At 33.2% G+C, this 14,104-nt stretch overlaps 1 protein-coding gene across 2 annotated transcripts; it reads left to right on the top strand.

Annotated features, from left to right (window-relative positions):
• The first annotated feature begins 390 nt into the window (after positions 1-390).
• LOC149566397 (LOB domain-containing protein 15-like) lies at positions 391-5,267 on the top strand. 2 transcript variants are annotated; one of them, XM_089817397.1, is made up of 4 exons: positions 391-691; positions 1,540-1,610; positions 1,799-2,060; positions 4,561-5,267. In XM_089817397.1, the coding sequence occupies exons 2-4, from the start codon at positions 1,597-1,599 to the stop codon at positions 4,900-4,902; spliced, it is 618 nt and encodes a 205-aa protein (XP_089673523.1). In that variant the 5' UTR covers positions 391-691; positions 1,540-1,596; the 3' UTR covers positions 4,903-5,267. The 2 variants fall into 2 exon arrangements, with proteins under 2 accessions (XP_089673523.1, XP_089673522.1); XM_089817396.1 differs by lacking the exon at positions 391-691 and adding an exon at positions 915-1,043.
• Positions 5,268-14,104: the final 8,837 nt, after the last annotated feature.

The raw sequence follows: 14,104 nt of genomic DNA, 5'->3' as shown, positions 1-14,104 counted from the left end.
AGTCTTCCAGATCAGCAAAAACAAACACCAATGTACACAACAAGGCCTGAATTTTTTCTAGAAACATGTATGACTGATCCATCAACATCAAATCTCATTGCATTAACAAATCTCCATCATTCCTCTATCTCAGCACTGTACAAAAAGAATACAGAGGACCCCTTACCTCGTACGCTGGATCTGCAACAGCTCATAGTCACATCTCTTCATAATATACCCACATTAAATTATGTAGTACCCCTTACTGTTACTCCTTCCCCTTCCCTAAATTCTCCAATCCCATGCTTGGACTTCACAACTTCCAAAGGAAAACGTGTGTGCTGATGTGATGTTGTTGTTGTTGTTATACATGGGTGTTATACATGGTGGTATGTGATGTATCATGGCCCAATAGAGAGAGTAGTTGTAGTTGTATACTAGTAGTCCTCCGAGTGGTGTTTGTTTGTGCATTCTAATGTGGTTGTAAAATCACAGGAATTGACAGGAGCTTACCTTGCTTTCAGGATTGAGAAGTGGCAAGGAAGTGAACTCCTCCTGTTCTTGTTGTTATAGACTTGGATATCAAGCCCTCTTTCACCTCAAGTACATTACAAGGGACCCCAGATTTCCACTTTTATCAATAATCTTTTGATCTACCCATTTCATCTTTGGATGTACATCACACTGTGGAACCAGATCTGTATAGCGAAAGGTATGTCTGAAAGTTACTACTACTGTATTGATCTTTATGCTTTTTTGTTTGTGTATGTTTATGTTTTCCTCATGTGAAAATGACATAGATCTGCTATCCCACACCAGATCTATTGTCTCTTTCTTCTTTCAACTTATCTGATCCTTTACGAAATGCTAATTGATGAGATTGAGATGACATGACTCTAAGGTCAAATTGGTGGAAATATATATTTTTGTTCACAACATTGCTCTCTTCGGTCTCTAGTATAACAGTAAGTTGTGCGAAATTGGTCTGGTTTAACTTTTCAGGTGCAGTAGATTCTCAGAAAACTGTTTTTACGGGCATCTTGTTTTATAATAAATGCTACAAGGTTTGTTTCTTCTCGATTGTATTTATGCTTCATGAAAATAAATGATTTAGACCTTTTGGTCAACAGATATCCAAGATTGTTTCCATGGTTTTGGAGCTTTGTATGAACAATCTGGCACTATTTACAATGGATTCTCTGATATTTCTTCTGTGGTTACCTAGATTTATTTAGAATTTTGAAAATTCCCTAGCCTTGGCCTGTAGCATATGTGAGTTTTTTTATTTGTCTGGAAAATAGTTCCCTAAGGTTCGATGAATGTAAATGTTTCGCAGTCCAAATTTGTGGGTAAAATCAATGAGAATATTATGGATTGTTTCTTTGGGTGCCATGTTTTACCATAAATTTCAAGATTTAGATTTAAATGTTCATGTAGACCATCAAATTTGGATTCTCCAAGTACAAGCTTGAATTTTTGCTGGCATAATTTGAATATCATGTAGGCTGTTAAGAAATCTGAGAATGGCAACTACTTATATACTGTTTCTGTGGGTTTTAGACTCGGGATTGTGGCATACAAATTTGGCAACTGGAGATTAAAGACGAGCATGTTTGGATGTCCAGAGAAAGGTACAATAATGACGCCATAGATTGGATTAACTAGGATAGTATCATAATTAATGGCACATCACTTTCTGTGATCAAACTGATATATCATTATTTCCATGACCCATAAGATGAAATTAGCTTGTTAATCAACATGGTGATCTATGATTAGGGTTAGGGATGATTTAGTTTGTGATTTATTTATTTTTCAGGGAACAGTTTGAGAACTTGCAGTCATCTTCCAGAAGAGCCAATTATCATAAACAAGCAGATGTGGATCGAATGGGGAGGAGACAAATATTGGGGCCTCCTGGGGCTTTGAACACTACAACTCCCTGTGCAGCTTGCAAGCTGTTGAGGAGAAGATGTGCTCAGGAATGCCCTTTTTCTCCTTATTTTTCTCCCCACGAGCCTCAAAAGTTTGCCTCAGTCCATAAGGTCTTTGGAGCGAGTAACGTCTCCAAGATGCTCATGGTAATTCTTACAAGAAAACTTAACCTTTTTAGTTTAAATGGAAGCTTTGCCTGATTGTATGTTCTGTGAAATCCATTTGCCCTTGGTTTTCTTTCTCTCTCAGTATTGATAGTCAATCTTATAAAGACTACTGTATGAGATAAATGGCTTGAGGATTGGGCTTTTCAAGTCAAAATTATCTTCAACTTCTCTGATCACAACACAGAAAAAAAATACTTCTGTATGAGATAAATGGCTTGAGGCTTGGGCTTTTCAAGTCAAAATTATCTTCAACTTCCCTGATCATAACACAGAAAAAATGATCCTTGAAAATTTTCAAGGCAGCAATGTATTGAAAATGCTTCATCTTTTATTAAGATTGCTTGCAAGGCAGCAATGTCTTGAAAATGCTTCATCTTTTATTAAGATTGCTTGTATTTGTTGTTTATATTTTTTTCAATCCATGTTTGGGATCATATTTAGTGGTCTATAATCCTCTTGAAGACCATAGAATCACTATGTATGATCAAACACATCGAATGAAAAATTTGTGTGCAGTAAATTCAAAAGCAATCTTAGTAATACTAAACTAAGAGGAGGGAGCACTTTTGCAAATTCTTATAAATTATCATCAAGATATATATTTTTATAAGGAAACAACCAAGTTCAGATGAGTTCTATGGAATGTTATTGTAGGTAAATTTTATACAACAGATTTCTCTCGTTTAGGATTGGCAGGTGAAGATATCTGTCTAAAATTCACCTGCAATTGATTTTCTCTTATGTATAAAGAAACAACTCTTTTCCATTCATAAACTCATCTCATTGCAGATAAATATGAGTTTTATAGAATGAATGTTTTATAGAATTGATATTTCTCTCGTTCATGACTGATAGATATGTCCATGATCATGAGAGATATCTACTATAACAAATTTACATTTTCTCCTATATCACAAATACACATCTTCCATCTAGGAATTATGGGTATGTCTTCTATATAATTGACTTACACTTGGTCTTCTCCACTGTCATTCTTATTATATATATGTGTCTGTAAAACAAAAAACTATAGTTTCTAGCAAAACATACTCAAGCATGTTATCTGCATTTCGTTCTACTGTACGCTAATGACACAGTTGTTAGTAGGGAGATTAGTTATCAGCATAGTTTTCAATATATCAGTTTTGTAAAGATGGATAGTAGGCTTTTCTCAACTAATGTGTTTCCTTAAGGCACAAACTACGGAGTTTACAAATATATAATTTTTCATGTATTGCTAGAGGATAAGGTTTTATGCACAGAAACTTTTACTATCATTCAGTTTGAGGTGTTGATGTCAGTTGTTAAGCTTACATAGCCCAAAAGAAAGAAATATCCGTGCAATTATCCAAGCAAAGGTTTACTTTTGATACAGAAATTTTCTAGGCTTTATATTGCAATGCTTGTACGCCAAAAATATACATGACTATGAACATTTTTTTTTTAGTATATAATCATGATTGAGATGGCAAGAGTGTAAATAAAGATATTGCCACTTGCATTTAAGTGTGCAAATTATGTATTGTTAAGCAACGATATTTTGAAGTGCAGGCATTGTATTGGGAAGATTGTAAGTAAAGAAAGCCTTGCTACCTGTTATATTATTTTATTCCAATAGTTATTTGTTACATCTTTTAACTATTAGACTGTATCTGTTACTTCATTTATTGTATCGTGATGGTAAGGTTCTAAGTCAAGATTTCCAGTAGCCTTTTTTTCCTTTTATTGTCTAACGACTAGACTTGAATTGCATCGCATTACAGAAGATGTTAGACTATATATTGTATTAGGTACCACTTTTTAATTATAATGTGTATTAAAAATGGCTATACAAGCAGATTGTCAACAGCATCTAGGGTTGCAAGTGGAGACAATGCCAGTAGCTTTTTAATCCTATTTTATTTAGGTTGGTCCAATCATAATGGCAAGTTGTGGGCAGAATTGATATTGTTTCCTAACACCCATCTTCATAGGAAGGGCGTAGGTAGGAATAGCTTTCATAACTTAAGCAATGATTGTTTTTTAAGATTGGGCCTCTGTATTTACCTTAGCTTATCATTGATGTGATTGCCATTTTATCTTTATCTTATCATTGTACTTCATCGCTACGTCAAAATCCCGGGTGTTCTCTTTGTGGGTATTATCAAGGATGAAAATGTAGAGTTTATCTGGTGGGCATTATTACCGATCATAATGTATGGTTTTTAATTTATATTTTAAATGAGGTTATGAATAAGGATCAAAATTTAGGGTTTCTCATTTCATATTTTCAACGAGGATACGAATATAAGGATCAAAATTTAGGGATTTTCTTTCCGTGGGTATTAGTAAGGATCAGAGTTTTGCTTATTGTGGATTTCAATGAGGACCAAAACTAGGGTTTTTCTTGTAGTGGGTATTAATGAAATAGAAACTTAGTTATTTTTGGGTTGTGGGTATTAATAAGGATGTATAACTTATCTTGTTTTGGCTTAAGCAGGAAGTTCCTGAAAGCCAAAGAGCAGATGCAGCCAACAGCCTTGTTTATGAAGCGAATGTGAGGCTAAGAGATCCAGTGTATGGATGTATGGGAGCCATTTCTCAATTGCAACAGCAAGCACAGAGCCTTCAGGTAGAGCTGAATGCTGTGAGAGCAGAAGTTATGAGATATAGATACAGATCAGAACAAGTAGCAGCAGCAGCTGCCATGCAACAGCAACAGCCTCCTCACTCACCGCATGCTGCATTGCTGCCATTACCAGCAAATTCATCTCTTTATTCCCCCGGCAGTGCATCCACAGACTATACTGCCATGTCCCATGACCATTCTTATTTTGGCTGATACTGGATCAAATCAAATCAATCAATCAACCAATTATTACAGGAGTGCCAACATGATAAGCTTTTATTCAAGAGCTGCCTGCCATTCTCAGAGTTAGTGGGTGAGCATTTCTTCTTCTTTTGTTTCATGGTAGGGAGAGGTTGATGGTAGTGTTCTATATATTTGTGAAGACCCTTATCTCACATTCATTTATATTCAATAATAAAACTTCATAGTGTTATTGTACAGGTGCCCTTGAGGGGACCTCCTATCTATGTCATTCTATTCTCCGCTGAATTTGCAATTGAATTCATTTTGGTATTATCATGCAAATATCTGATAAATGAAAATGAAAAGAGCAATTCAATCTGTTCTTGACTGTCTAAGTGTTACCTCTAGCGTATTAAGAACTAGGTGATCTTGAAATAGAGATTTTTGTTTGGATATTAATATATCAGTTAGATATATATTTTGGCTATTGGTTTATGAAGCAGGTAAATCATTTATCCCAAAAACTTTAAGAATCTTCCCAAGAATAACCAAATGTTAGAAATTTTTTTCCTACATTCAACGAATTCTGGCTGACGATCATGTTGTGGATTGAGATTCTTGCAATAACGACATCGTTTCTATTCATCACCACTTGATTGAGTCCATTAAACTCAATTGGAAAATGTCGGTTTATCATTTATTTCACATGCAGTGCATGATGGCCTAGGAAGATCAAGAAAACCACTACAATGGAGTATATGAAGTACATTTTTAGTAGACATTAGGTTTTAATATTTGTACAAAAGAGTTTCCATTAAATTTTTATTCTTTATTTTATTTTATATGTATTTTAGTGTTTATGATTTTTTTATCTAATGTGAAAAACATCATTGATATTAAATTTTAGATCTTTTATTTTTATTTTTTTCCTTAACTCAAAATTGTTGATTTTTTTTAACAGTCAACTTAGTCTAAGTCATGTTTATTCATGACCTCTATCACCTATAATCACTTTCCTCTTTTATTCCAATATAACAACTATTGTTGTGCACACATCATTGTAGAGTTGGCTTACTATAACTCATCAACTAATTTAAGCTAAAATATGCTACTAGTGGCTTGAATGGAGTTCAAGATTCTAAACTTGTATTGTGCACCAATTTTCTCACCTTCCAAGTTGAATTGGTTTTGTAATTGAAAAAGACACATGCTAAAATGATTTCTAACATGTGCAATGAGTACTAATATGGTAAGTTTACCATATCAACTAAGACAAAAAAAAAAATTATGGCGATCCTTTAAAGAAGACTAAACTTTTGGTAGATATCAACTACATGCCTACATGTATTTATGACATTAAAATAATCCATATGAATTTAGTTTATGTTGGCCTTGCAACATTGAAAAATATAGTTTGCTTGGAAAACTAGGAAGCTAGATCTTTATTTTCTTTAATTATCTTGAAAGGGGACCAATCCAATTGGCTCAAGATTTTAGGTACAATAATCAGTTGAAAACATTTTCTTATTTGATTATGAAAGAAGGATGCAAAATCTCTAAGGAAAAGTATGAAAAACTAATTATTTACAGCATATGTAATAAAACATAAAATAGATACTTTGATTTAGTAGTAGACCTCAGAAATATGGATAGAAATAAACCTATGGTCAAAATTTGTAGAATAGTTAGAAAGACTTAGTCAATCAAATAATTTACCTAATGCAATATAGAAGATGAAAGAGATGTGTGAAGCATTACACCATGCCATCACACATTTCTAATATATCTATATAATTTCTCCAATGTAATGTGGAAGAGAAATAAGATGTTTGAAACATCACACCATGCTAATACACCATTATAATACATCAAAAATATTTGCTTCAAATCTACAAGCTATTGTGCAACCAAAACTACTAATGATGGCTCCAAAAGATAAAATCTGTTGGTAGTGGGCCAACGTCCCTAGCAGGGTTTGCAACATGGCCGCCTGCTTTGGTTCTATAAGATTAATGGTTGTATCGAGCATTAACAAGTTGATCTTTTGGTGCAATGACAACCTTATCTTTTCTAACAATTGGTATCAAAGCTTGGTCATAGGTTTGAGGATTGTTGGCAATGGGCCAACATCCCTCGCAAGATTTACGACATGGCTTAGTTGCCTCCTATGGTTCTATATGGCTATTTGTTGTATTGGACATCAAAAGGTTGTGCAATGGCAACCCGTTCCTTTCTAACAAAACCATTGTAAAAAATAAAAATAAAAATATGATGCTAACCTCCATTGAACTTGTCTATGCAGAACATTGCATCTCCTAACACCAAAAAAGCTATATTAAGTAAATACGACACCAAATATTTAAAAAAGGAGGAATTCCAAACATTCTTAGAAATAGTTTCACTATCTCTACATCATTGATACTCATAACATCATAAATTTAATTGTGGAAAGAAAAGAAATATGCATTCTAAGATATAACATTATTTACATCCATCTACATAATGTTCCATAATTGAGAAAATAACAATCTATATGGTACATTGTAAACCAAATTCATTAATGCTTTAGAAAGAAAATAAATAATCTAAGTTTATCATTTATATTCATCACCATCAACCTTCACAAATCAATATCAACACACATGTAACTCCTAATACAATGTAATTTTTGAACTAATTGTCCTAATACAATCAAACTTGATATTTTAGACATTAGTTGACATCATTTTTAAAAAAAAAATTATATTAATAAAAATAATTTTTATTTTTATTTTAGACCAAGTCTAGACCATGTCTACACCACATTTATCAATTTTATATCTATCTCCCTTTGACATTAAATAAAAATGACATCTCCATAACACTGTACAAATAGTATATAGCACGTATATGAAAGTGCTTAAGAATATTTTTATACAACTTGAGTTATAGCCATTTTCTATGCCCTTAATATTCCCTATTTCTAACAAAAGGCATCAGAGGATAGTTACTCAAAAAGAGCTCTAGCTACTCAAGTAAGATCTCTATTGATATGAATTAATTGCGAATGAATCTTGAGAAACTTAATACAGTTACCAAGGAAAGAAATGAACTGAAGGTCAAAAAAAGATGCAAATGACTTCATTTAAAAATTGAAAGAGTAGATTGAATCATCTAGATGGAAAAAGAAAGGGTAGATGATTATATCAAGAATAGCGATGTAGTTTTAAGACTTAAGGAGGAGAATGAATTTTTGAAATAGGAACTTGGATTTACAAATTTGAAGATGGGCATGATGGAAGATGAAAAGAAAATTGAATCAAATTTAAGATTTGAAAATGCATATCTAAAATCTAACTTACCAAAGCGACATATGAACTTGAGACTACAAAGTTATAGTATACAAAACTTGAGAAGTATAATAGTATTGTTAAAGGAGAACTTATAAAAAATAAGAAACACCTTGATAATTTATATTCAAACACTCAGAAGCTTGGTTATAAGATTATGGAATAAAGACCAGTTGGAGACAAAACAAGGACTGGATATGCTGAAGCAAAATCATCTAAAGGATTTGAAGTTATCGACGAACCAGATCTAGTGATTCAAAAGTATAATCAAAAGATTTGAATAAATAAGTTTCTAATCAACCTGAACAACCTGAAGAAGTAAAGATACAATTCAATGGAAGATGTTTTGCATGTAATCAACTTGGACATATGAAGAAGAACTGCAGAGATACGTATACTAAACCCTTTTCTAGTTATTGTTATAACTTCTTTTCTTATGGAAATAAATCTAATGAATTTAGGAAATCTAGATATAATAATAGAAAGAATTTAAGTACAATAACAAGTTACACATTTTTTCCTAAACTGACACTGAACTATGAATTTTAAAAAAACTTTCACTTTGGGATGCAAATTATTGTTTAACAGTTAGGAATTTGAAGATGAAGTAAATTAGAGGCTTTTAGGTTTTTTTGTGTAGATTCTATATATATATATATATATATATATTTGAATTTATCTGATTCAATTTTTTTTCTTGGATGAAAATTGGTATGTTGTGAAAAATCTAATTTTTAAAGAGTGACTATTTTTGACAAGCACAATTCTTTATCTATACTAGATATAAATATGATTATTTTGAATTTAGATTTGTAACACCCATGCCAAGATTATGAAGGCAGTTTTATGTTTTTATCCTTAGTATTGCATATTGTATTAATGTTTGAAGTTCAGTTAACTCTAATTTTTACATATGTTGTTTTTGATGCAACTTATGTTTCGTTTGTTAGATTTCAAAAAAAATTCAAATACAAAAATTACTCATATATGGACCATTTGGTTATTTTTCAAAAAAAAAATTCGTTTGTTTACTATTTTTTGATGAGTGTCTAATACAAAGGTTTTTTTTGTGTGTGTGGTAAACCTATGTTTGATTCGCTTCAACAAATATGTACATAATGAAATCAAAATATATCAAATCTATAATCGTTAGAAAGATTGTTCCAAGTACTTGTTCCATACAAATTCACATGTCTTAACTTTGACAGTTGTGTGTTGGAATTATAGTAGGAAAGGTAAACTTCTGAGAGGTTGGGGGTGGGGGGTGGTGAATTAGTGCTTTAAACTTTGACCTATAAAATATTCACCACACATCCATCTCATATATTCAAAAAGTAAACTGAAATATCATGTAGAGAATATACATCTAAAGCATGTAAATAAGCATTCACATATATATGACACTAGATATTATTAGCCAAAAACTCTCCAATGAGAAGGTAAAACTAGAGTGGGGATGACACCCACAAATCTTCACTATTTTAGTAATAAAGTGTACCCAATGAAGGTTACAATGTTTGATTATGAACCATGATCTACCTTGTCAAAGGTTTGTCCTATTAAAGGTTTACAAAGACTATTAGGTCACACCTTGTTAGAGGATTTCAACAACCTGTTAGAAGTGTGCCTAGTAAAAGGGCTTCAACTCACAATTAAGTAAGCACCTTGTTAGGGGATTTCAATACAGCCTATTAGGACTACTCTATTAAGAGATTTAACTGATTCACCTATTAAAATTTCTCAGCAATGATCCTATGATTAGCACTCTAATGCTTGATGACAGATCACCTCTATTCTACTATGTACTTGATCCTTCTTGATCAGATGTCTCTATGTTGTTCACTACTTCCTTCCTCTATTCTCCTTTAATTGATTTTTCAATTTAGATAATAATACCTTGATCACCATGAATGTCCTAGTTTGCGCATGCAAAACTCTCCTTGATCATTCATTCATTCCCTTTCACACTCATATGAAGTTTAGGGTTTGTCCTCCTTATGAAGACCTATGTGATTTAGGGTTAGGTATGAATCAACAGTTGTGATTCATCCATATTTCAACTTAAACCTTCCCTTTACTTGATTGGGTGCATGTTATACATAGGGATTCCAACTTAATATTCATCCTTATCACCAAAGTATTGTAATTCAATCTTTAAGTTGGCTCAAAAATGGTTTACATAGTAGTTTGTGCCAATACAAACAACTATGATAAAACTATGTTCCTCAACATCTGAAGTCCCTAGTTCTCGACACATACTATGACTTTAATCTTGTCACTCAACATCTAAATGACTCAGCATGCACTTCTTACTCAGCTCTTGAATCACTCAGGATATACTATTTGATCAGGACATGAGTGACTCGACACTCACTCTTTACTTGGTATATTCTAAATTTTCATGTTGTGCTCTGCATATGTTACTTGTTCGGCATGAACTAAGTAAATGACCTAAGTGTATAGACACTCACTTTGCAAAACTAAATCTGAAATTAACAATCGCCTCCTTTGACATGAGTGCTAAAAACACTTGGCCATACATTAATACTCTTATTCTTACGAGCATAACATAAGTGATTATTTAGCTTCTATACAAAGTGTCAAAAAATATCAAAATTTTGTAACATGACTTATACCTCAAAATCTTATAACTTCCCTCGAGTTGTTTGATCTGTTCTATACTTTATCCTATATCAAAATCTCTCTCCTACTGAGTTATTTGCCTGAACTGATACTCTTTATTTATTTTCTGCTTGCTTTCTCTTACTCCTCCATTCCTGCTTTGCTTTGTCTTACTTCCCCTTAGCTCTTACTCCCCCTTTTTGACATTGATTTCAATGGGTTATACACTAATAATGTATTTGTCCAAAAAATATTTATGGACCTCAAGAATAATCTCAAGAGTTGCATCTCAATTATCACATGCTATCTATGAAGACTTAATTTGGATGGCCAGCTTAGCAGCAAGGTGTACTAAGCCATCTAATGTAAAAAGATTTTGGTCTTTCTTCATAAGTCTTTCTGCATAGCCTAGATCCTTGTGTAGAATCTCCATATGAGGAGTCACTGTAGATTGGATACTGATTAGTTTAACCCTGATATTGACATCATCTACTTGTAAAGTTGTTAACTGACTTTGGCATTGCAAGAGGGTCCTGAAATGTTTCTCACTTTGAGCTGGAGTCATGGGAAATTTAGCTTCAGATGATTGCATTTGACTTTCCAAGCTCAGGATGTGATTCCTTATCTCATGTGTGAAGAGTGTAGGATTACACAATTTGGTTTACAGAGAGAAAATGTTCTCTAGTACCTTCTTCACACTATCTATCTTAGTTGCCAATGCAACTTGGGTTAGTGCAATTTCACTAGATATTTTCTCATTCACTTTAGTTTGAAACTTCTTCTCAAACCATTCTAACAATTCTACATTAGCATCTAGGTCTGTATTACTTACTTTTTGCACTATTTTGGTCAATTGTTCAATGATTGGTTTTGGTTCATCTGGAGTAGGAAGAATAAATGATGCTAAGAAAATTTCTTTGATCTCAATCAAAGCTTGCTTTTGCCTATGCTCCCTTCTGAGTAGTTCTTGATGTTTCTTTCTTGCTAGGGCCTCTTTAAGTATACCCATCTGCTTAATTATTATTGCTACATAATCAAACTTAGGCTGATATAATTTCTTCATCTAGGCTAACATCTCCATAAGTTATTACCTCTTTTGCCTTTGATGAACTAGGACTCAACATTGAGAATTGCAATGGTGTTGCATCTGTGCTTGACCTCTGAAGAGTTTGAATGAAAGTAGTTCCTGATTCTGGTAAAGTTACCAATGCTTGAATTGCTTCTAGTTCCTTTAGCTTGGTTATCAAATTAGTCCCTTCAGGCTTGTGCTTGTTTGCCTCTTTGATTTTAGCTACACCTTGATCTTGTGTTGTAGGTGTAGGTACATCTAACTAACCTATTTGACTGTAAGGAAACTTAGGTGTGAAAACAGCTTCCTACACTAATCTCTTAAGAGAAGTATGGTGCAAATCCTATTAAAATCTTTTACACTTACAAATTCAATATCATGTAAACAACAATATTTCAGCCAAGCAAGCATAAAGAAAATAGATAGAGAAAGAAACACATAACACAAAGATTTTCCAGTGGGAAAAAACCTTTCGGTAAAACAACCCCACCCCTCCAGAACCTGCACAATGTATTATCTTCAACACAAGGGTACAATACACTTGCAATGCAAGTTCAACAACGACAATAGAAGACTCCAGTAGCAACTCACAGTACCAACAATACACTTTCTCGCATACATCCTCTTCGCAACCCTAAAAATGCTTATAACATGTGCTTCACTTTTAGAATTACTCCCAAAGGTAATCGTATCAGGGTTTTACCATTCTCCAAGAAAATAGGAACCCTAAAAAAATTTCAAACCCCACTATTGGGGTAGAGTGTATAGTACTCAAATTTATCAGTTGCGACATGTCTTCACCTGTCATTGAATCTTCCTAACATAGCTCTTACATGTCATAGGAATCCGTCATAACTGTTTTAGTGATGATCTCCTTATACACAATTCAAGATGCTGACACATCAACATTATTTGCAAGAAATACATTTTACAAAACAAATAATAAGAATAGGAATTATCCAAGGTTGAGACACCTTATTCCTAACATTGACTTGGTGCCTCATCATTTACTACTATTTCCATCTTATCTGCTCCAACTATCTTGTTGGTGTAAATAAGTGTTTACTATTTACACTTTACTTAAGTTTACTTAGGTTAATGCATTATTTTATTATTTATTAGTTTGACACCTAGGAGTATGTGTACTCTTATGAGTTGTCTTGTTGACAACACAAGAGTTAGAAACTCTTTTATGCACATGGTGTCTACAACATAGGAGTTAGCATCTAATTTAAGCACATGATGTTGTCTTGTCATACTTATCCTCTCATGCACAATGGATGATAATCCACTTCTGGTGGACTTGTGCTTAGTTGTAATGCTTATCTCCTAGCTCATTCGAGAGATATTCTAGATGAATCTTAGAGGCCTTTATAAATAGAGGCTCTCCTAGTGTGTATGTAGATAACAATACATCAATTCAATCTGATATTGTTATTCTGATCATACTTTATTGGTCCATTATGTGCTTGTGCTTGAGTTCCTTGATCTTGGGTGATTTTTCCCTACAGAAAATTCTTACATGGTATTAGAGCTGAGGGAATTTCTCTTCACATAGCATTTGGAGACCATTTTCCTTCTTCACCTCTCAAAGGACCTTGACTCAGATCTAGAGTATTGCAATCATTGGGAGTGTCTAGAGCCAAAGTGAACCTCACCATTACATTCGGAGAATTGATTCAGTGAAATTTGACTATAAATTTTTCTACCCTAGGCCATAGTCAAATTTGAGAAATTTTTTTTTGCAAACTGACACCTGAAGGCCCAATTTGCAGTATTCAGTATGATCATTTTTAGATCTGTTTAATTAATTTTTTCAGATCTACCATTTTTCTCTACAATTTTAGTCTACCATTTTCAAAGCATTTTGTTCGAATTTTTTTTAGGCCATTAGGCCTATAGAGATTTTTTTATTTTGCAAGAAATAGGTGGTGAAATCTTGGCCCTGCAGGTGGAATATTCCTACAAATTCCAATGCTTTTAACATCACCGACCTACCACAAATCATACCCAACTGACACCTCTAATATTTTTGGCAGCCAAGTCAAACTAGCAAGACCACAATCCAATGACCATTGCATTCATTTTAAAAATTTGAGGGTTCTTATTTTTAAATGCCACAATATCCATTTGTTTAGTGCATGTGGGACTAAAGCCCCACACAACACCGTCGGTTCATCAAAAAAAGGCCACCACCATTTTCTCATCAGGT

This window comes from Cupressus sempervirens, chromosome 3 (assembly GCF_028749045.1).
Source record: "Cupressus sempervirens isolate cs-2001-9-10 chromosome 3, ASM2874904v1, whole genome shotgun sequence".
NCBI classification, from domain to species: domain Eukaryota; kingdom Viridiplantae; phylum Streptophyta; class Pinopsida; order Cupressales; family Cupressaceae; genus Cupressus; species Cupressus sempervirens.
The sequence above is the reverse complement of the archived record's forward strand: the minus strand, read 5'-3'. Positions and strand labels throughout refer to the sequence as shown.